Source organism: Canis lupus, chromosome 25 (genome assembly GCF_003254725.2).
Source record: "Canis lupus dingo isolate Sandy chromosome 25, ASM325472v2, whole genome shotgun sequence".
Classification (NCBI taxonomy): domain Eukaryota; kingdom Metazoa; phylum Chordata; class Mammalia; order Carnivora; family Canidae; genus Canis; species Canis lupus.
In genome coordinates, this window is record NC_064267.1 from 31,518,121 (window position 1) to 31,541,430 (window position 23,310).

The following is a 23,310-nucleotide window of genomic DNA, read 5'->3' on the forward strand; positions in this document are numbered from 1 at the left end:
GGAATGACGGTGCCTCCCCGCAGGCTACAAAAATCTGCAACGAGAGGCAAGATGTGCGCCAGCTCGCTGCTCCCGCGGGCGGACTGAGCGAGCACAGCGCAACCCGCCGCGCCGGAAGGCTCGGCCTCAGCGTGCAGGCTCCGGGGGCCCCGGCCCGCGCACGCTCTCGGGGTGCGGGCAAGGACGCGGCGTCCACGGCTTCCTGTCCCCTTTCACCTCCCGGGCTCCCGGCAACGCCGAGCGTGGCGCGCGCCGCCGGAGGACGTCGGCCCGGCCTGCCCGGCGCCGGCCAATCCCGAGCGTCCATGCAAATGAGGCTCCTTATCGGGCGGCGGCTCCGCCTCCCGCGGCCGCGGCCGTAGTAACCCATTCATGGGGCCCGCGCGCGGCTGCAGCCCGGCTCCGCGGTGCTCGCAGCCACCGCCTCCTCTCGGCTCCGGGTCTTCCCCTTCCTTTTACAACTGATCCTGTTGGGGATTTTTTTTTTCTTCTTCTTCTAAATTCGTGCGGTGGGGAGGAGCAGGGAGTAAGGGGGGGGGGTACCAGGAGGAAGGGGAGAGATTAGGCAGCCATCAATCTCGTCCTGTTTCTCCCAGAACAGGTGATGCTTCTAAATTGTGATCACTTTCTGGAGGCAGCGCTGCCGCTGGAAGGATGCGAGCGACCTAGGACCGAGGCCCCGAGGCGGCGCATCTGAACTTGCGGAGGATAAAACGCAAACTTTAACTACATCAGTCCGCACCTCACGCGCGAAGCAAAGGACGGGTTATCTCCTTTTCCCACCCGCCCCCCCCCACCCCTCCGCCCGCCCAAGAGAGACTCAAACTTCGGCTCCTGATCCCTTTTCTTGGATTGCTTTGGAGGAGACGGTTCGGTGACAGCATTGGGAACAGTAGGGACAGTGTTGTAACTCTGTATTTTTAAAGCGACAGTAGACCAGACTTTTTAAATGTTTGGGATTCAAGATACTTTAGGAAGAGGACCAGCTCTGAAAGAGAAATCGCTGGGTGCCGAGATGGATTCGGTCAGGTCCTGGGTGCGGAATGTCGGCGTGGTGGACGCCAATGTCGCGGCTCAGAGGTAACCAACCATACGGCCTCGCGATGATCACTCATGTTGCTATGATCTTAAAGTCTTTCCCTCGGTCCCTTTCTTGCTCTCACCCCTCTCTATCCGTTGCGCTCTCCCTCTCCCCCCCCCCCCCCATCTGTCGCCCTGGCCCCGCGCGCGCGCTGGGGCTCGACCTAGGGCAGGCAGGTCGCCGCAGTCCAGGGGACACTTACTTACCCCGCAGCCAACACTCGAGTTTCCGAATTGCCTGGGTCCGCCTGGGTGTCTCCGCCCGCTCCTTCCGCACAGACCACTCTTTGGGAAGAGAATTAACCAAAGTGGCATCCCACGCCCGGCAGCTCTGCGCTCAGTCCGCGGGTGCGGGCCCGGCCGGGAGCGGAGCGCGAGGACCCGAGCTGCAGCTGCGGCCGCGGGGGAGCCGGCTTCCCGGCCGCTCCTCGGTTGCTCCACGCCGCTCGCAGGCGCCTCTCCTCCCGCATCGCGCCCGGTGATTCCCGGAGGCCGGACGCCCCGCGGCCAGATGGCGGCGGCGACGCGAGGAGCGGGAGAGGCCGGAGCCGCTGCTGGGAAGGCAGCGCGGCCGGGAGCTCGGGGGCGGGGGAGGGCGCTAGGCTGGGGGGTCCAGGCGCCCGGAGAGGACGGTGGCCCAGGCGCACGCAGGAGGGGGCGACGGCAGCCGGGAGACTGGAAAGCAAAGACGCAGGAGTAACGGTAGAACGAGTCGCAGAAGACGGAAAGGCCAGGAGGAGACGGGCCGCAAACGCAGGGATCCGCAGCCTTTAGTTTTTTTTTTTTTTTTTTCCCCCGCTAGTTACTGAAGTTGACTTTGTTTCCGAGCGTCCGCGTGCTGAGATAGTAAACGCCCTGTGCAGGGTGCCACCCCACAAAGACGTTCTGGTCTCCTGCCCTCATCGCCGCTACCGGGCTGGGATGCGCGGTCACCGCGTCCTCATCTTCAAGGGGCAGCCTCCCTCCCCCGAACCCGAACCCAAAGAGCCCACGGACTTGTTCCCACGACTGCAGCCTTCCTATCCGCTCTCCTAGCCATCTCCCTCCAAGTCCTGACATCACGCAGAGAGATTACTCCTTTCCCAGACAGGCCGCGTCTCCAGGTGTCCCGGGTAGAGCGAACCAGGCGCCACCCTGGAGGAGAGGAGACCCGGGCGGGCCACGGCTCCCTCGCGTCTGCCCGGGGCCGGGGCGCGCCTCTCCCCACCCGGCAGACGGCACGAGGCAGGGGCGGCTCTCCGCCCGGGGTCTGCGGACTCGCAGGGCGCAGGCGGAGGGAAACCAGGCAGCTTCGCAGAGCCGGCTCCGAGGCGCGTTTCCTTGGCCAAGCACCTTCAAGACACCTTCCCTACTTTCCTCCTTTACCCCGATCAAATAATTGTTAAATTTGGAAAAGGCAGCCCGAGTGGCTGTTTCCAGCCAAAATTTTACACCGTTCAAAAGAGGGAAAAGGGCTCGCGCCCTGGGGTGCGAGGCCCAGAGATCGCAGCGCCGCGGGGCAGCACTGGCCATCTGCGCACTCGCCTGGGCCCCGAGACTTCTGTTAAATGTGATCTGGCGGCTAGTTTGTCCCCGGCCGCGACAGGTCTGCAGGGAGGTGTGTGCATACACTCAAAACGCTCGAGGGCGCCTCCCGGGTCCTCCAACAAGGGTTTCGCGGTCAGCGGGTTTGGCTGGCGCCGCGGGGAGATGCAGCTTAGGCGGGGATCCCCCTGGCCCCAGGCGAGGACGCTCTCTGCCTCTTAATAACATTTTGGCTTCTCCAAGCGCAGCAATTCTGGGGGCGGGGTCCCCAGGATCACGTCTTCCGCAGTGGCCCGCGATCCTTGGTCCCGGGGATTTCACTCAGCCACCGTCTGGGGCTCAACTTTTCGGAAGACCGAGGGAAGCGGGAGGTGAGGCCTCTCCCCTGTAGGACCGCGGCGTGGGCTCTGGGTCTCCCGCCCGCCCCCAGGGAGTTCCCACCCACCAACTTTTGTAGAGATCCAGAGTAGCACTAGGACAGGTAACTCCAATGAAGATGAAGAAAAGGGTCACTTCTTCAAAAGTAAGAAGGCATTTATTGCCCTACCCCGGGAGCCTCGTCCCAAATCCTGACCCAGCCGGCGGCCCTACCTGAGGGTGAAGATCGCGGTGCCCCCACCGGCTTAGACTTGGGCTGCCTCCTTCAGGGACCGCTGTGGGCTTTGGTCCGCAGTCCCGATCCTCTGGTCTCCACTAAAGGCCAGACCTTGAGCTGCAGGGCGCTGGGACGCCCCGGAGGCTGCAACAGCGGGTGGTGGCAGTGGACAGGGGCGGCGGCCTCCCCGGCCAACCGCCAGCCGGCCCCTGTGGCCACCGCAGCTCCTCTACAGAGTCCCCTCTCCTTAAGCCGAATTGCAAAAGGGTCCGAGAGGCCCAGAACTCTGGACCGGGACCAGGACCTTGACCCTCCCCGGTGTTTGTGTGGGCACGTTGGTAACATGGTGTCTTTCTCTCCTTCCCTCTGTCCGGTGTCCCCCATGTCTCTTCCTGCGCAGCGGAGTCGCCCTGTCCCGGGCCCACTTTGAGAAGCAGCCTCCCTCCAACTTGAGGAAATCCAACTTCTTTCACTTCGTTCTGGCGCTCTATGACAGGCAGGGGCAGCCGGTGGAGATTGAGCGCACAGCCTTCGTTGATTTTGTGGAGAACGACAAAGTAAGCGGAGGTCCCCCTCTTTGCCCCACGGCCTCATAACTAGCTCCTTGCAAAGCACTAAAGATTCCATCTGTCACCCGCGACACTTTTCCACTCACATCATCAGGAATGATAAATCGAGGCTTCTCGTCCCAGCCTCGGAATCAGTCGATTTCCGGGCACCGCCTCGGGGGCCCCACTCCCCGCGCCACACGCTGCGGGGGAGCTGGCGGCTCTGCGCACCCAGCCTCTGGGTCGTTAGCAGAGCCTGGTCGTGGACGGACTGCAGAGCAGACGTCCTTCAGACCAGAGCATGCCCTTCTCCGGGTTGTATTTTATTATTTTGCACCTGCCAGCGCCGGCAGGCAGGCAGGGTGGAAACCCAGAGCCCAGTCCTGGAGCGCCTTCCCCATTGCCTTCACTCCCACTCTGGCTCCCCAGTGCAGTGCCCACTCCTGACCCAGGCTCGGGTGTGGGGGACTGGATTTGATCTCAGATGAAATGGACATGTGACCAAAGGGAAGCCTCTTGCCCTCTCTGGGCCTCAGTCTCCTCAGCTGCAGGATGCGAGCTTTAGGGCAGGAGCTTCTTGAGGTCCCTCTTGCATCGGGACCTGGGTCTCTGAGCTTATGGCCCTAGAGGCTCCAATCTTGGTGGGATAGAGCCAAACCAACGCTGCCCTTCCAAATGACAGGTCCCTGCATCCTTCTTGGGGCTTCTTAAGGACGGATGGAGCCGGTTGAGTTGGGGTGGGGCCTATTTAAAGGTAGCCTTGGCACAGTGTCCTATTGTCCCGGCTCTGGGGGTCAAACTTCTGAGGACAATCTTAAGGGGGCAGGGACAGAGGGGTTGGAGAGGGTCAAGAGCCTTAGCAAGTTTCAGAGGTTGGTTGGCGGACGGTCTTGCCCTTTGACCTGGGGCTGGGCAGGGGGTTGTTCAGAGCAGCCGGGTAAGGCTGCTGGAGGCGGAGGCGGTGTGGGGCGCGCTCTCTGGTTTTTCCTTCATCGGGTGGGTGGGGGGTGCTGGGAGGCAAGGGATTCGAACGCTGCTGCCTGTCTTTTCAGGAACAAGGAAACGAGAAGACCAACAACGGCACCCACTATAAGTTACAGCTCCTGTACAGCAATGGTGAGAGGTTAGCGGGGCCCGGTGCCCTGCGCGTTTCTCCTGCGAGGAGGGCATCTGACCTTGTCGCAGTCGCCTGAGGGCAGCCTCCGGGCTTGAGGAGCGCAGGGCTGCGGGAGGGAGGCCGGGTCAGGGTGAGGGGCGGGTGGGTGGTCTTTGCCCCCAGGACCGCACAGCCTGCGTGCTTACCCACAGCCGGGAGCGTGGAGTGGCTGCTTGGGCCTCCGCTCCCACAGCAGTGATGGGCTTGGGGTGCCCAGAGTGGCTCCGTGGCCCTCACCTCGTGCCCCCTGCCCCCTGCCCCGCAGGCGTCCGCACGGAGCAGGACCTGTACGTCAGGCTCATCGACTCGGTCACCAAGCAGGTGAGCTGGCGGTCCACGGGTCCACCGCCTCCTCTTCTCCTGGGCACCCCCATCCCACCCCGCTGCCATCTGCCCCTGCCCACCCCACCTTGGTTTCCTGGGTCAGACTTCACGTGCCTCTTCACATCAACTAGCACCTTGTCCAACCTGGAGAACAATCTTTTCCTTCTCTCTCCTCCCTTGTCCTGTTTCTTTCTAAGCCTGGAGTTGGGGGTAGGGCAGCAAAGGGGTGAAGAGAGGAAGCAATTGTTGGGAGATCCCGTCCCCCCAAACATTCCCTTTTGCAGGAAATATGTCCTCGCTAGGGCAAACTTCTTTATTATTCTTTTGCTTGAGTTAATCAGGCCACAGCTTGGTTCTGTGCTAACTCCTAATGCAGTGGTGGGCAGAGGGGGAAAAGCCGATTCTGTGCTTGTTCTGAAGTTCCCTTTCCTTTGTCTCTCCATTGCCCTCACATCTTCCCTGCCTGCCCTGCCTCCTCCCCTCTCCCCAACTCCTTTGCAGCCCATAGCTTACGAGGGACAAAATAAAAATCCGGAAATGTGCCGAGTTCTCCTGACGCATGAAGTGATGTGCAGGTAAGTGTCGCTTTTTCCTGCGGGCTTTGCTGGAAAGCGGGGCAGGTGGGCCGTGCTCGTTGCTCTCCCGTGCGTCCCTGGCATTGACTTTCAGGAGTGGTGGCTTGCAGGGAGGGAGGCCTTACCCCGGGCCGATCCTCTAGAACTCCCCGTTAAAGGCCAGATTCTTACAGCATATCCGTTAAAACCCCAGAAGGTGATCCAGAACCACTTAGGATTTCACTCCCCTGGTATCTTAGAAGTTTCCTCCGTTATGAGGAAAGTCTCTGTTGTCTGTCCAGCGGCCCGTGGTAGTGTGAGGAGGGGCTGGGCAGCCCTCCCACCAAGTTTGGGGTCTCCACCCAAGGTCCAGACTGCTAGGTTCCCGCCTGTCCCACCCGGTCCGGGTAGATTTCCTGGAGGGGACACTTGTGGAGTAAGGAAGCACTGGAAAGACTTGCAGTCTGGGAGTGGACCTCCCCTCCACCCCCCCCCCCAAACTGCTGAGGCACCTGTCTGCAATGCGGGAGGGTTTCCTTCCTCCGGGGATGTTGCTTCTCCTAGAATTCCCAGTGTCAGGGGAGTTTCTGAGGTCAGGAGAAACTACTAGGTAGAAAGAACAGTCCGGTTGACCACCAGTGGGAGAGGCAGGGAGACGACCCCATGGAGGGGGGGGGGGTCCAGAGCCACAACTGGACTCTGAGCATCGAATTGTGAGAGGTGCACTCTCCTCAGATTCCTGCATCTTTCCCCATCTTCTTTCTGGACACCAATCATTCCATTTTGAGTCCTTTCTTCTGCTTAACTAGAAGAGAATGAAAACTTAGAGGAAATTTATCGATACACCTAGTCATTCACCCTTTCAACAAATGCTTGAGTATTGGGGACTCCCCCGGCAAACGAGAGAGGATCTAAAAAGGAAACTCTGGAAAGAGGTGGTTGTTTTACTTAAATGTCTATTGCACACATGTTTTTCTTCCTCCCCAAATCTCTGAGTGGAGAGAAAACCTCAGCCCTTCCTTCCTCTGCTACTGCCCCAGTGAACGTGGACCAGCTCCAGACTTGCTAGTTTTGGGTAATTGCAGGCCATCTGATTTAGTTTGGACTGTTTTATGGGCAGCTCCCAGCAGCCCCAGCTCCCTCCCAACGCAGTCAGAAAGAAACCATAACAATCAGCCATGTTTGTTTTGGTTTTGACCAAGTATTAGAAAAACAAACTTTGCCAAATGCAAAGTTCAATTCAGCCAGTGGCCTCAGCGGAGGGGAATGGAGCTTCGCTGCCTGAGAATCTGGGAGAGGCCGTGGGTGATGGAGTCAGCAGACAGACGCTCCACTATCCCAGGGCCCCTGATAGATTCGTTCAGAAAGGAAATGGAATTCCAAGATGAACTAGCATGTAATACCTAGATTAAATAGTTAGAACACTTTGATTTGGTTGGCTAATTCAAGGACCTTTTTTTTTTTTTTTGTCCCTCTTTATACTTTTAAACGTCTTTGTTTGGAGAGATTATCTTCTTAAAAGAAAAGAAAACAAACCCCCCAAACTGGCCCTTTGTCTGACGAATTATACCTATCACTTTAAATAACACTTGCACGCCCCATTCAGCTGTAGTTAAGGCTGACATTTTTATTTTTAAGCCCAATCAAATCCTCCTCATTTTATGCTGTTTAAGTAACAGCATCAATTTTTAAAGCCTCTAGTTTAGTCTGCATTAGTAACACAATATAAAAATTTAATGTACTGTAACTTCTCTGCATCTGAGACCCAGGAAGACGCTCTGCGATTTTCTTCCCAAAACTAGAATTTAAAACAAATATTAATTATGAGTAAATAAATGACCCATTGGATGGGTACTGTGTATGGAGGGGTGTGTGTGTGTGTGTGTGTGTGTGTGTGTGTGAGATAGCTGGGATGATGGCAAATATTGGATGTATCCAGAAGGGAAGATCTCAATTTGTCAGTCAGAGCAGGTTGGTTCTCCAGTAAGGGAAGAAAGTTGCTTCTCCCACATTTTAGGGCCAGTGAGAGCAGTCAGTGATTGAGGGATGAATCAGATGCGCTGTTCTCAGGGGTTATTGCTTACTCTTAGGTCCCTTTGCATGGTGTTCTTGAGTATACCTGGGCATATTTCCCTGAATGTTTTATGTTCTGTAATCCTTAGGAAAAAAAAAAACCCACATAAATTGGCTCTTAGCTATCACAGGGAACAAAATAAATCTCTTTAGGAATAACTTTTTTCCTTCCCCACTTGTCTCTGCACTCCTCTTCCCTGCTTTAGTTCATTTTGCCAATTATTAGCAAGGAGAAATCTAGTTGTTATGTCGCTGCCAGCCACCCCTGTGCCCTCAATGCTCAGAGGGTTAAAAGATATTATAATTTGAACAGAAGTCGTCTCAAGGCCTACAGCTGGCTAATAACAGAGTTGTATTGAGCGCGAGCAAACCCCACAGCTGTGACTTTTCGCCACAAGGCGCAGGCTAGACAGGGCCCTAATCAGATGGGCCAGCCGGGCAGTGGGGCCAGTGTCTTTATCGGCCAGATGGTGTGAATTTAGACACTTTTGTTATGCAATCGCAGGGAGGAGTTGGGGAGAAGAAAACAAAACAAAAGCCACCATGCTGTGCGCTTATTTGAGTTTGAAATTAGAGACAGATTTTTGAAAGTTGAGGGTTGAATTTTAAAAACGATTTTGGAGGCGAAAGGGCACATTCGCTTGTCTTGAGCAGGAGTTTGACTGATTGGACACCCTGTGTCCAGGGCTGGGGCTTTTTTCTTCTTCAGCCACCCCCTACTCTCCCTTCTTTCTTCCTCTCCAAAAAATGCAGGTAAGATACAGGATCGGGAGGCAATTTTCCATATTCCGCCAGCCTTCATCCCCAACTTGGTTTATTTTTTTTCTCTTTCTCTCTCTTAAAGACTTAGTGAGGAGATGGGGAGGACCGGAGAGGCCTGTAGGCAAATTGAAGAGTGTTTCAGGGAAAAGCTTCTCTGAGTGAGCATTAGAGTAAGATAAACCAAACCCAGCTGAAGAGTCGGAGAAGTAACCTGCATTTTCATTCATTAGGGAACAAGAGCCCTTCTGAGCCTCTCCGTGGGAGTTAGGAACACAATCAACCTGGTGCCAAGTTCAGTTTCCTCTTCTCTTTGTTTATTTTCCCCCCTTCCTTTCCTATTTTACAGTCTTGTTCGTTTAAAAAAAAAAATCACTTACCAGGAACTTCAGACCTAGAGACTTGCTTGTTAGAAGATGACCCCATAAAGCCTTTTCACTAAAGTAGCTGAAGCTGAAGTGGGTCGTCCAGGCTTTGTCTCTACAGCAAAGGGAAGTTTGTTATCTGAGTGACTTAGGACCCTAGTCCTTCACATCCACTGTCCGCAGATTTAATCCCAGAGCGGTTGTTTGGAGACTGTGGGTTCATGAATATCTTCCACTTTCTACTTCCCTTCACTTGGGTTAATATTACTGGCATGAGGATGGAATGTCATTGAGGAAACCAGATTAAAAAAAAATAACTAGGACATCTTGATGAGAACTTAACTTAAAAAAAAAAAAAAAAGAAAGCAAAAGAATTAGTTTTGCCTAACCCAGAGAAATTGTAAGAAGGGCTCAGATGGAGCAAATGCAGTCCACTTCTATTATTTTTACACCTTAGTATTTCAGCCCAACCACCAAGCAAGTGTTGTCTTTTCTGTGCTATTAACACTAGAGATTATACTTAAATATGTTACTGTTGGAAAACGGAAGACAGTCCTAAAGTTCCTCTGCATTTTTCTTTGAATATCATTTCCTTCCCCGATGAGATTCTCCAAATTGTATTACACTGGCACCAGGCTTACATTTTTATCTGTTTTTCTTTTCCTTCAGAGAAAATCCCCATGGAAGGCAGCTGAATTCAGCTGAGCAATTTTGCAAACTTACTGGGCCTCTTCAGAATCATTCCTTCTCAAACTAAACAGATTGGCACATCCTGACAGTATGTGCTCTCGTAATTAAATTGTACAGGCATCGCACACATATTTGGGTTAGGTTGACATGCTGATGATGTCAAAGGGGAGTCTAGCTAGAAGGTCTTTAGGTAACTAGACTGCCTGGGCTTTTGAAATTGTGTTGCTAAGGGAAAAAAAAAAAAAGGCTTGCCTGAGCTGCAAAGGTATTCTGCTGACCTAAGCAATGGAAATAGGAAAGGTAGGAGAGGGAAGTGGGTGGTGGTAGGGAGTTGGGAACAGAGGCAAGAGCTTTGGGAAGCGGGGAAAGCAGCTGGCCAGCATTTTTATTGGTGTTAATCTTGGGATGGATTGAAATTTTAAAAGTTAAGACCTAATATAATTTCAAAGGCAAAATATTATTTCAGAAAGTCCCTGGTGGCAAACTCTGGTAGTTTAAGAAAGTTGAGATGGTTTTTCTTTTACTTCCTACTAATTTGATTAAATTTCTTACAAATGTCTTAGTGCTCATTTGGTGAAACTTGGTTAGCATCTCTCATGTATATCTCGCTCTTTGAGAATGGTGGAATGGTTCACCGGGTGATCCCACATCCCTGTAGGGGTGAAGATGAACTTTAAATATTTTAAAAATGCTTCTTTATTTGTTTGTTTTTAATTCTTTGGAGGACCAGAAAGGGCAAATGGACTGGAGAGAGCCAGAAAGCAAATCTGTGTCTGGGCTGGTGATAGGCCTTGGGGTCCCTGCAGCCACATGGCCTCCCTCTTTTCCTTATTCTCTCATCACTTCCAAAGAGAGCTTGGGGATCTCATCACCTCACCGGCTTCCTAAACGTAGAAGGGACTCTGGGAGGGAATCGAGTCCAATATTTTAATTTTATATATGAGGTTGGCAAAGCCCAGAGGGGTTAAACAGATTTGACTAAATTCACGCAGCTGCTTAGTGACAGGGTCGGGTTGGATGCCAGAGCCCAGATTCTCACTTCGGCAATCTTTCCATTGTATTGCTTCACTCTCAAACTCAAACAGATTGTGGGAAGGGCAGTGCTTACATATAGTTTGCTTATTGCTAATGTTTATGGTGCATATTCTCCTACAAGTATGGATGGTAATGTCTCTTTTTTTTTTTTTTTTCCTATGCCATGTCAAGGCTATATTCTTAAGCAACTACAGTTGATGGTAGACCATCTTGAATGAGCCAGGAGGTATTCAGAAGCCTGTGGTCCTGGTGGCAGCAGGCAGCAATGAGGGGAGGTGATTTTCCAGTGCTTCGCTATCACCCAGCTTTCTTTGCTTTTGTCACATCTGTGTCTAGGTCTTCTGTTCAGACACCGTGGGATTGGAGCATTTTTTTCTCTGTTCAGGTCTGACTGAGTCCTTCCTATCTGCTCTAATTGCTGTAGGGCTTCCTCTTTTTCTCTCTCCCTCTCAGATAATTCCACAAGCATTTCTTGAGCATCTACCAGGTACCCAGTACTTTGCTAGGTGGAAGTCTTGGCAGGCAGAGTCTTCATGAGGGGACTTACACAGGATGTCCCATTTCTGTTCTAGACTTGGTGAAAATTATTGGAATTATCATTTTACAGCCCTCTGCCTCATTTTCTTCCTATTTTACAGTATATACCATGGTTCTGGTCTTCCTCCTTTATCTTTAGAAAATGATAGAAATAGATAAATAACTGTTTATAAAGTACAGTGAGTTCTCTGGAAAGATGTTTTTATGTAAATAAGGTTGATAAATCCAGGCAGCTACTTGGGGTTTATTTTTATACATTTTCCTTCCCTTTCTTTCTTCAAATATTTATTAAGAAACAAAGATCTAAAAGATGCAATCATAAAATCATTCAACATGGAACTGGAAGTGGCCTTATAGATTGAAAAATTCAACGTCCATGGTTCAGAATACAAATATGCCTCCTGGGAAAGTTGTGATTTGCTGAAAATTACCCAGTTATGAGCCATAGAATGAGAATTTGAGGGAGTATCTCTGGGCTTTGAGTTCAGTGTTGTTTTTATTTTATTTATTTATTTTTAAAGATTTTATTTATAAATGAGAGAGAGAGAGAGAGAGAGAGAGAGAGGCAGAGATACAGGCAGAGGGAGAAGCAGGCTCCGTGCATGGAGTCTGACATGGGACTCGATCCCAGGTCTCCAGGATCAGGCCCTGGGCTGAAGGCGGCGCTAAACCGCTGAACTACCCGGGCTGCCCTAGTGTTGTTTTTAAACATGGTCATAAATTCTGCGCTCAAGCAGCTAAATGCTAAGAGGCTACCTAGGACATAATCATTTTTGTGAATGCTTCTACATTGGATGCTCATTGTATTTTCTTGATTTTACCAAATTTCTTATACTCTTTTGTACAATCTACAGTCGATGCTGCGAGAAGAAAAGTTGTGGGAACCGAAATGAGACTCCTTCAGACCCCGTCATCATAGACAGGTAGGGGGACAAAGTGATTGAAACAATCATTCCTGGTTTCTTTCCTTTATGAATCTCAGCGCTGACTACTGATCACTTGGGATTTGCCATAAGGTTGGTTTTGTGCTATCTTCAAGGCAAAGCTGGTCCAACATGTGATTTCTTGTTCTGGTTGGCCTTTCTCGGAAGAAGTCAGAATCTTCCTTTTTGAACATGTGTCTCTAAATCTATGATGGGATTCTTTTCCAGGTGCACTGATGTCAACCTAATAAGGAGTATGTGGATGGTAAAAGATGCCAGCTCTCCTATCTGGCAGAGCTGGGTCTCAGTAAGTTTCTTGGAAGAGGCAGTGTACCCTAAGTTAAGCGGCAACCCCTTTATCATTCTCAGTGATTGCTGTTGGGTTTGAAGACTATCAATTTAGATTACAGTTTAGGGGATTACGACAAGCTCTCTTTTGCACTGAGGGAGATTCCATTCTACCACAGAGCATTGCATTCTGGTCTTGTGTTATATTCAGAGTGGGAAAGATTCTCTGGGACAAGATGCTAATTCATTGAAATGTGATTTAGGCATCCTCAGCTGTCTGTTTTTGTGATTGGAAACAGAACTTACAAACCAACGAAGAAATACCAAATTAACTTCCAGCAATCATGTAATTTTTAAGAAATCCCCTATTCCCACCCCTAATTTTTTCTCTTTCGTTAAAAAACGGAATAATTCCCTATTGCTTCTTTCTTTGGGTTTTCGTGTTTCTAGCCAGGTCCTGAAATGGATTGGAGAGACCATAGTCTCCAAAGTTGTTATTCCAATATTCCAATGAATTCTCAGTTGGGAGAATGGAACCTCTGGCATTCTTCCCAGAAAGCCAGCTTGGTTTCTTTGTGGAAAGTATAGCCTAGCCTAGGAATGAGGAGGCTGGAATCCTGATCCTGTCCTCACTTCTGACCTTGGACGAAGTGCTCAGCCCCTCTGGTCTTTGGTGGTACCACTGGATGGTACTGCCTGCCACTCTCGGTTTCAGGAGGCTCCTAAAGTATCCATGGGCAGCTTTGCATTCTTCTCTGAGATGCTTGCAAGAGGATGATAACCAAATGTAAAATGTTTCTTGGATGTGTAGGGTGTCTTTGCCATTGGAGGAGGTTCAGGTGAGACCCGTTTTAGGAAGCCATTTGGAATTTCCTTTTTTGGTTTTTTGTTTTTCTTTTCTCTGGAAGCGCATAGACGCTTACAGTTAAAGAATTGGGAGAACTCTCTGGGGTCAGCCATCTTCCTCACCTGACAGACAAGAAGACTGACCTGGGGAATGGTGACGTGACTTGCCCACGATTGCACAGCTGGGTGGAGCGGAGCTGGCACTGGGACAGTCGCCTGTCCTCGGCTCGTGCTCCTTGCTGCCACAGCCTCCCTCCTTCTCCCCGCCCTGTCTGTCCTGACTTATGTGAGTTGGATGTGTTGATTGCACGTGGCCCCATTTCCTAACCTCCCAGGATGCCTTTAGGATCCTCTGGGGGTGGAATCTGAAGCATTTGAGAACAGCCTAGATGCAGACCCAGTCTTTTCCCATGTGTACACTGACCTCCCGGATCATCTCTTCTCCACACACTTCCACTCCCCTTTCAAGACGGTCCTCCAACCTCAGGACTAGTACATCTTCTTTTGTCGTAAATACCCCATAAGCCAGCTTTAGAGATGGTTGCCGACCTGTAAATGCTAAACTGCACCTTACTTCTCATCAGCCCACATCCTGATGACTGCACCCTGAGCAGTTCTGACTCTGAGAAACTGCATGTAGCCTGCACCCAGGGATAAAGCCCGACGTATTCACACTTTCACCCTATATGAAACACATGTTGCAGATACAAAAGAAGGTAGTCTTTTTGCATCTACAGAGAGAGAAGATATTCAAATTAGATGCTTTCATTGTTTGTGGTAGAATGACTTACATTCTTCTCAGAAGGTGGAAATTATGTCTTGGTTGCATGTTATAGAGCTTTATGTGCCTCTGGCATTTATTTTTTTTTACTATTCTGTGCACAATAAAACAGCCCAGTGATGTCTCTGCATCGCTTGAAATATGTGTTATTTTTGAAATGTTGCACATCTACACATGGAAACATACACACCAATGGGTATGATAAATTGGCCCTCATTAGGTTTTTAGAGAACCCATTTCATTAGAAACAGATGCATTTTTTCTGCTTGCTCACTTGTAAGGCTTTTGTTTGAAGATATTGCCTTATTGCCTCTGGATATCTTTTGGGCTTACCTTAGCCTCCTTCCCTTCATTGGGAAGTAGAAAGAGATAAATGGTCAGGTTTCCATTTGTTGGAAGTGGGATGGGTGGTTTGTGTCAGTCAGGGGTTTGGTTGAGTTGTGTATCCAGTCCCTGTGTTCAACATCTGCCAACTTGGAGTTGTTGAGATCCCCCATGAGCACCAAACGGGTGCAAAGTAGTCTATTTTGGATTTCCTCTGAGTAAATATAGAACTCTCTTCTTTGCCCTTGTTCCTATAATGCCAACTAATTATCTCCTCCCCCTGCTCACTCAATCTAACCAGATGCAGTTAATTTACACTGTCTCTCTTTGAGTTTTCTCACACAACAGGCACGCTCCACTCTGGCTCCGGGGAAGCCTGTTTATTCCCTTGGAATTGTGCATGTTTGGGGGAGGGGTTGGGGAGCCTCAAGGGTAGTTCCCAAACTTTTCACCACAAAGGATCCCTTCTATTGTTTCTATTGGCTAACCCAGCATTTTGTAAGATTTTGCCTGCTGAACTGGATTAGCAAGTAAGCACTCAGCTGTAATTCCATTCCTATTAATCAAAGACATACAGTAGAATGAGAAGGGAAAACCTCATTCTAGAAATACCCTTGGTCTCATCAATGGCCAATCAGAGGTTTTGATTGGGATGAGACAACCAGTGTTGTCTTGTTGACTTGACTTTTTACTTGACACAAAACAATTTGACTTTTCACATAGCCCATGTGACCACATCCTGGCAGATATTCAGTTTCCAATAGGCTGCTTGAAATATGAAAAATAGCTTTTACTACCTACTGGTCCCTTCATTGAGAATCATTGGATTTTATAGTAGGGCATCCCCCGGTAGAGATTTGATTCTTTTATTTCCTAAGACTTAGCCCCAGACCAGGATTATTTTCCCTACTAAATTATTCCCTGCCTTGATTTCCCTAAAAGCATAAATTTAATTTTTGTCTTCAGTTGTCTTTTCAGCATGCTTTTATGAATTCTTGTGCAGCCACACCCCTCTCCAAAAAGTCAGGCCAACACGCAGCCCAGCAGGACTTGCTGCTGAATCACGGGCCTCCAGCAGAGCCTTCCTTCTGTGTACAAATGTGTGCATGTGTAGAGTGGCAGTAAGGTTTATTAATTTTTAGTGTAAAAATCCAAAGTTGCTATTGGAAAGAAAAAGACCCCCAGCAGAAGAGAACAAAACAAAACCAGCAATGAAACCACAATTCTTACTTTGGTCTTCGGCCTAAGTCTTGTCTATAAAGATATGTGTGTGGTAAATAAAAAGAAAAAGCCTCAAGCTGATTTACATTTTGTAAATGTAACCACATTTTGTGGTTTCAGAGCTATTTCAACCTTGTTTTTTCTGTGCTGTATTCTTCTCAGACTCTCTTCTCCGTCTGGAAGCCTCCTCTGAATATCTGCTGAATCTCTGGGGCTCTCAGGATAATCTGGTGGTCCATGGAAAGAGTATTTTAGGGACAGTTTCACCAGTGTAGGAGAGTGAAAAAAATGTTCTTACTGTTCCAGTTCTTGCAGTCCATAAAAGGTCAAATGGGCAGCGAGGGCAAGAGTTCTTTCTGAGTCTTTGTAGGCTGTCCTTGCCCATGGGCAGAGTGGCATGATATTTTCTGTTAAAAGGGCAGATCAACCTATGTGTCACATGCTAAATATCCTAGTCTTCTGTTTGGGGACACTGGTCTCCATATGTCTGAGTTCTGCTTCCAGGAGGACCATTTTATGTTGATGCATTTTTGTTTATTTTCTTTTTTTGAGGACCCAGACAAAGAATAGAATGAACCAAATTTAAAATGTTTACTTAAAAAAGATCTAGTGTATAGGTACCCACAAGGGGTTTTCCTGATGTTATCTTTCTTTCTTTCTTTTTTTAAACTTTTAGTTGTGGAAAAATACACTCAACATCAAATCAACCATCTTAACCATTTTTAAGTATGCAGGCTCAGTGGTTTAGGTACATTCACATTGTTGTGCAGTGGGCACCACCACACATCTATAGAACTCTTTTATCTTGCAAAACTGAAACTCTGTCCCCATAAACCCTAACTCTCCTCTCTCCAGCCCCCTCTCCACCCCCAGCCCGCTGGCATCCTCCATTCTACTTTTCTTTCTCTATAAGTTTAACTACTCTAGGGAACTCACATAAGCAGAATCATACTGCATTTGTCTTTTTGTCACTGGCTTATTTCACTTAGCATAATGTCTTTGTTGTTCTTTTGTCTTGTGGCATGTGTCAAAATTGCCTTCCTTTTTAAAGCTGAATAGTATTCCATTTTGAAGATACCACACTTCTTTATCTACTCATCTGTTGATGGTTGCTTGGGTTGTTTCAATCTTTGAGCTATTTGTGAACAATGCTGCTGTGAACATGGGTTTACAAATATCTCTTTGAGTCTGTTTTTCCTTCTTTTGATTATATATACCCAGAAGTGGAATTGCTGGACCATCGGATAATTTGAGGAACGACAATAACATTTCCATGGCAGCTACCTCATTTTACGTTCCCTCCAATCATGCACCCAATTTCTCCATGCCCCTATGTTACTTGATATTTTCTCTCTCTTTCTTTCTTTCTTTCTTTCTTTCTTTCTTTCTTTCTTTCTTTCATTTATTTATGTATTTGAGAGAGAGCAAGAGAGCGAGAGCATGACAGCATGTGTGTGGGAGCAGGGGGAAAAGCAGAGGGGGAGGAAGGGGAGAGGGAGAATCTTAAGCAGACTCCCCGTCAAGCACAGAGCCTGATGCAGGGCTCGATTCCACAACCTCAAGATCATGAACTGAGCTGAAACCAAGAGTCAGAGGCTCAACCGACTGAGCCATCTAGGTATAATAGTTGTAATCCCAAGTTCTTCTCCTGTTGTCATCTTGGTAGGCATCTTCACCTGCTGCTTTCCCCTTTGGTTCACGCTTCCTGTTTGCTCTTTCTCTGCCATTTGGCACGTCATTTTCCTGTCTCTTTCTACTTCATCAACTATCTCATTCCATTAGAGTACATGTTTGGATTCTCTTTCCTCTGGCCCATACTTGTTATGCTTCTCTCCAGTGTATCACTTAACTCCAGGAAAGTATTATTTGTGGGATGGGAACTTCCAGAGAATAACTGTGTGGAGTAAAGCCCTTTACCAACCAATGCATGCCAGAGGGTATTGCACTCCACCTGAACACTCCAGTTTTTGTTAATTTACCAAATGGACTCCATATCAATATCTTCCTGATTTGTGGTGAAGATTCAGATTTTAGCCCCACTGTTCCTTTCAGCATAGGAACAGAATTTGGAAAGTAGTTGGAGTTGACCTCTTGCTGAGATTTATGTCCATGAAGTCTAGCAGATTCCAGCTGTCTTAGGTCGCTCAGACTGGTTTTCAATCTGTGACCACTCCCTCCCTTTGGATGGAAATGGATAAGCCAGATGTATCAGTAGAGATACCTCCTGAACAAGGATTTCTATCTTTGAGAAGGATGGATAAGGCCAATACTCAACATTTAATTGGTACTTATTGTGTGCTGGGCACCGTGCTAAGCAATTTGCACTAATTAAATAATCTTCTTAATTAATCTTCAATGGTTGAGGAAAGTTTCAATTTTATGAAGAAAAAAAATGAGCCTTAAGGAGTTGGAGAACTTAGCCAGGGTTACATAGCCAGCTTCCGTGATGAAATTGGAGTGTAGTTAGTGGTGGAAGTTCCAGAGAAGAAGACTTTGGTCTAAAGGAAAGAAACGCTTTTAAGAATTTAGAACTGTATAAGAGTGGAAAAGCCTGGTGAGAATGGTCTAGAAACACTCTTGATGGGATCATTAGAGAGGAGATTTGTTCTCTGGGAAGTGGGGGGGGGGCACTGTTAGCTCCCAAAGTGGCATTTAACTTTGAGATTGTACAAGTCACATTCATATGTGTGACAGGTTTGATGGAATATCAGTCCTTAATCCTCATGACTGAGAGGCAGCATTATGAAGCAGATATGGCCTTGGACTAGTAGTGTGGTCACTCCTGTTAGGTTATATGGATATTGTAATCTTTTTACCTGTTTGGTTTTGCCTTACATCTCCACACAGATTGTTATTCTTGGATGTCAGACATATGTCACTTATGTCTATAAAATTTTTTAGTTTTGTGATGGTGCTAATAATACTACCTTTCTCAAGATATGGCCTTGGACTAGGATCAGGATGCCTGCTTCTGGCGCTGGATCATTCAGTAACTAGCTGTCTAATGTAACAGAGGTTATGAGCTGCCTTTCTGGGCCTCAGTTTCCCTATTTGTAAAAGGAAGTGCATTGGATTAATGGATGACCTTTACATTACCTTCCAGCTCTGAATTCTCTGATTCTAGCTGAGGACCCAGGTTTGGGCATCAGGCATGCTAATTCATCAGCCTTGCTCATCAATAATTTACGGGAGCTATTAATATGTGCCTTCCATGCCCAGATTCCCCATCTCTAGTGTAGGGGAGCCCAGTGCTGTGAAGAGTCTACAAAAGCCTGGCCCCGGGCTATTTTTTTTTTTTTTTTTAGTGAAAATTCCATTCTCTTAGAGAGGGTGCAGATTTTCTCACCAAGAAAACACGGATTATCTGCCCAAAGTGAATGCATCATTCTTTCATGTTCCTTGTCCTTTGTTGTGGAGTAAAACCTTTGCTAGTTTCTTGGCTATTTTATGGAGACATAGATAGGAGAAGGGACTCCTCTACTTGCTGGTGTAGGAAAAACATCCCTTTGGGTTGAAGCACTTCACTGGATGATAGCCTGGACCAAGTGGTAAATAAGAACCGCAATTTCCTTTGAGAAAATCTCTTTCCTCCTGCTGATTAAAGAGATGGTACAGAAGAGTTATGATGTTTACTTCTGTAATTGGGTTAATGTCTAAGAGTTGTACTTATTCTACTTGACAGACCAGTCTTCCTAGACCGGCTGAATTTTAAGATTTGATCAGTCATTTGTACATCAGTTCACTCCATCATTCATTCATTTGGGATATTTTTCAATTGTTCAGCTCTTAAGCAAATATTTGTGAACTCCAGGCTCTAAGAGACTGTCAGGAAATAAAGATAGGCTTTGTTTTGTTTTTTAAAGATTATTTATTTATTTATTTATTCATGAGAGACACACACAAAGAGAGAGAGAGAGAGAGGCAGAAACATAGGCAAAGAGAGAAGCAGGCTCCCTGCAGGGAGCCTAATGTGGGACTCGATCCCAGGACTCCAGGATCACACCCTGAGCCAAAGGCAGATGCTCAACCACTGAGTCACCCAGGGGTCCCAAGGATAGGTTTTAATTTTCTGGTCTCATCATTTCTTTCCCCATGAATCAAAATGGAATCAAAACGTCTGTTTCATCAAGCAGACCTTGAATATGTCCTCCCCTCTCCTTTTGCACATACCAGTGCTACTGAGAGTACCTACCCCAAGCTCTGCCAGTATAAATCCTATCCGTTTTTCAAGACCCATTTCAGATCCTGCCTCTTCAAAGATACCAATTCTTATAGCCCAAGTCTTTTTCACTTGACATTTGTCACCTGTGGTCACTCCTGTTAGGTTATATGGACATTGTAATCTTTTTACCTGTTTGGTTTTGCCTTACATCTCCACACAGATTGTTATTCTTGGATGTCAGACATCATATGTCACTTATGTCTATAAAATTTTTTAGTTTTGTGATGGTGCTAATAATACTACCTTTTTCAATGAGTTCTGGTTTTAAAAACATTAGTATGTGTAGGGTGACTACCACATTGCATGACAGAAGGGATGCTTTTAAAAAGCCATAGCAATTATTACCTTGGATCCCCCACAGTGTCTATCCAGTGGCTTTGATACTATGGTCACTCAGTAAATATTACTTGGCAGATTAATCTGTGACTGCCAGGCCTTGAAGAGTTTGGATAAGTGAGTCCTTTGCCAATTCATATAGGACTTTTCTTGTAACTATTTATACTTTACTGCTGCTTAGCAGTCTTACCCCCAGTGGCAGACAGATCCAAAACAATGCCAAGAACAGGTATCTAGGGTTGTGAGGTAGAATGAATCACTCAGTAAATGTTTATCAAGGTTCTCTTATACTATGGATTTTGCAAGGTGCCCTTAGGAATAATAAAATTGAATGGACACGAGGCTTTCCCATCAAGAGCTTATATAGTTCAGATGGAGAAACAAAGGATGTGCAGAAAAAACTAATTCAATGTAAAATGCAAAAAATGCCATAGGAGAGGTGGAGATTAAAGCTCTGATGAACCATAGTGGGGAGATGATTTTCATCTAGGTAGAGATACGGGGGATGACAACTGTGACTTAGACATTCATGGTTGAGGTCAAAGGGCATTCTAAGAGGAAAGTGTGTATGAGAAGACATATGGAAAGGAAAGAATTTCCTACATCTCATAGTTTTAAAAGTGCAGGGGATATGCGTGAAGGGGACAGTAGGAGAAGAAGTTAGAAAGATTGTTTGAGTCTAGATTTTGTAACACCTAATTAATATGCCTGTACGAAAGCATTTTGATATGTTTTGTTGTTGGTGGAAAGACATCAGAAGATTTTGAGTAGTGGCCAGGTCAATATTTTGGAGAGATAACTTTGAGGATGAATTGGAAAATGGGGAACTGAACTAGGCAAACCTATTAGGAAGGCATTACCAATAGTTCACAAATGCTTTTCTTTTTGTGCCTTTTTGGGGAATTTATCAGTTTATCTGCCAGAGCTTAGGCATTACTTCCATCACCCTGTACCACCAGGAATTGGGAAGATGGGCACAGTCTTCAAATTTTGTGACTTCTGATAAAAATATCCCAGTTTCTGATTTAGCTTCTTTCATCTTCTGGATGTGCTCCCTCTACCACCAGCAGTGGTTGGGAGTTGGGTTTTCCCTGCCAGATACCAGTCACTGGAGGTAAAAAGCCCATTTTCTCACCTTTCCACATTTCACTTCCCCTCCCCCAATACACCCACCACTCCAAAGCTTTTGCTGATGTTGCCACTTGTCCCCATGAGTACGCGTCCTTTGTTCACTGGAAAGCTCAGATCCTTTGCACAGAACTGCTGTTGTACCATCTGGCAATCTGTGAATTTTTTAGTAGCCTGGATGTTTGTGAGAAAGCAGGAACTCAGAGGCCAGAATCCAAGCCATTTACAAGTAATTCTTGAGAAAAGAGGTGAAAAAACCCAAACCAGTTCATGTTTACTAGCATTCTTTCATTCAAAGTGCCCGCAGAGGTCGCCTGGATCAATTCCTGGTGAAAATTGGAGGACCAAGTGTTTGTATGCAGTTATGCAGAACAAATAATGGTATGCTTCAACTCCCAGCTTTTCCTCATAAAATTGTGTGATGGGATTAAATAGTAGATTTTTCAGGAAGTGGATGAGTCAAGAGTAGAAGAACAGTACTCTGCAGTTGTTTTGTGCTGGAAATAAGAAATAGATGTTTGTTTCTAGGAAAGATATTTCTTTCCAGGGTTGTTTAGCTGGCTTTCAAGGGAACAGAGAGACTTGGAACATGGGAAATATTGATAAGACTACACGTTCATCCAGAGAGAACCTTCTAGAACTCCCTGTTCTTTATTTATTTTTCTATTTGAGTAGATTGGTTTGGTAAGTTCTTCTGGGTCTATCTTTGACCAGCCAAGAGGCTAATAGGCCAAATGGTTGGGCAATATGATGTATTCCAAAGAGATAGGAAGGAAGTTATTCACAGGTGATTTGCAGACTTAGGGTTCTACCCATTAGGACTTGATTAGATGATATGTTGATTGAAATCTTATAACAATTGTTCTCTGTTGCTCTGTTCTTCACATTGACCTAGAGTTGCAATTGGAGTGGGCATTTGCTAGAAAGGAAGGTGGTTGGGTGACAAGAGGCTCAAAGCATGTCAGACAGATTAGACCCATGTCTATAAGGAGTCAGTCAGCATTTCATCAGTCTGCACTGGGTAATTAATTAAATGATTGTCCTCCAGGAAGGTTTTGTTCTAAACTCAAACTCTCCCAGCCCCCTCAAGACCACCACGGAGCCAGAACTGGTGAGAAATGCTGCAGCTGCTCACATATAACAGGAGCTTTTGAAAAGGAAATAGGGAGAAATCCCTAATCCCACAGATACCATGGCAGGAATGGAAGAATTTGCAGGGATGGGACCAGTTGGGTTCAGGCCAGCCCTTGGGGTTAACACCTGCATTTTTAAGGCACATAGGATGCCAGGACTTTTTATAAAAGAGAACTCACAAAATGGTCATGTGTTCTGGGTCATTGTACCTTTGAATGCTGTTATTCACACATAGACCCTCCAATAAAGCCCTGAGGTGGGTCTCTGTAGAGACAAAGGAGGAGCTTTTGGTTTGTTTGTTTTGGGCCCAGATTTGCACAATTGGGCAGGACATTTTCCTGATCAGTTTAAAGCTATGCCCATGACTCATCTTAGCTCTATACTGGGACTGTCACCCTACACTGCAGATGAAGAAACTCAGTTGAAGGGCAACCCCTTCAGTGGCTGTGCAGCAAGCAGGTCAAAGATTCAACTGGGATTAGAGGCAAGATCTCTTTCTCCCAGATCAAAACCGTGATGGTCTACACAAGGAGAGGACCGGGGAAACAATAGCATTTGTGACAAATATGGTGCCACTGAATTGCAAAGCTTCTAACTGGACTGGAGCTTTGAAGGGTTCATCACCTTTCAAGCACACTCTTGACTTCACTATAATCCGTAATTTTATATGTAGCCAGTTTGGTCCATGTGAAAGGCTTTTTCCTACCTACTTAGAAGAAATAAGTTTGTACACACAACACAGATTTATGACATGGCGCTTGTACTCTTGCAAAAAGTGGCTATTATTCCTGCCATGTGATAAAAAGCAAAATCTGCCTTCAGAATTGAGTTTGATCACTCCTCTATGCCCTTCATGAATTTACCCAT

The 23,310-nt window shown here is 47.2% G+C and overlaps 1 protein-coding gene across 2 annotated transcripts in view; it reads left to right on the forward strand.

Annotated features, from left to right (window-relative positions):
• Positions 1-361: 361 nt before the first annotated feature.
• The window catches only part of EBF2 (EBF transcription factor 2), a 191,392-nt gene continuing 168,443 nt past the window's right edge, over positions 362-23,310 (forward strand). The window contains exons 1-6 of one of the 2 annotated variants that reach the window (XM_025463054.3): positions 362-1,080; positions 3,600-3,756; positions 4,800-4,863; positions 5,169-5,224; positions 5,729-5,802; positions 12,095-12,163. In XM_025463054.3, the coding sequence (XP_025318839.1) occupies positions 950-1,080; positions 3,600-3,756; positions 4,800-4,863; positions 5,169-5,224; positions 5,729-5,802; positions 12,095-12,163 (551 nt within the window). In that variant the 5' untranslated portion in view covers positions 362-949. The remainder of the gene's footprint in view (positions 1,081-3,599; positions 3,757-4,799; positions 4,864-5,168; positions 5,225-5,728; positions 5,803-12,094; positions 12,164-23,310) is intronic. The other variant, XM_025463055.3, reaches the window with a different exon arrangement.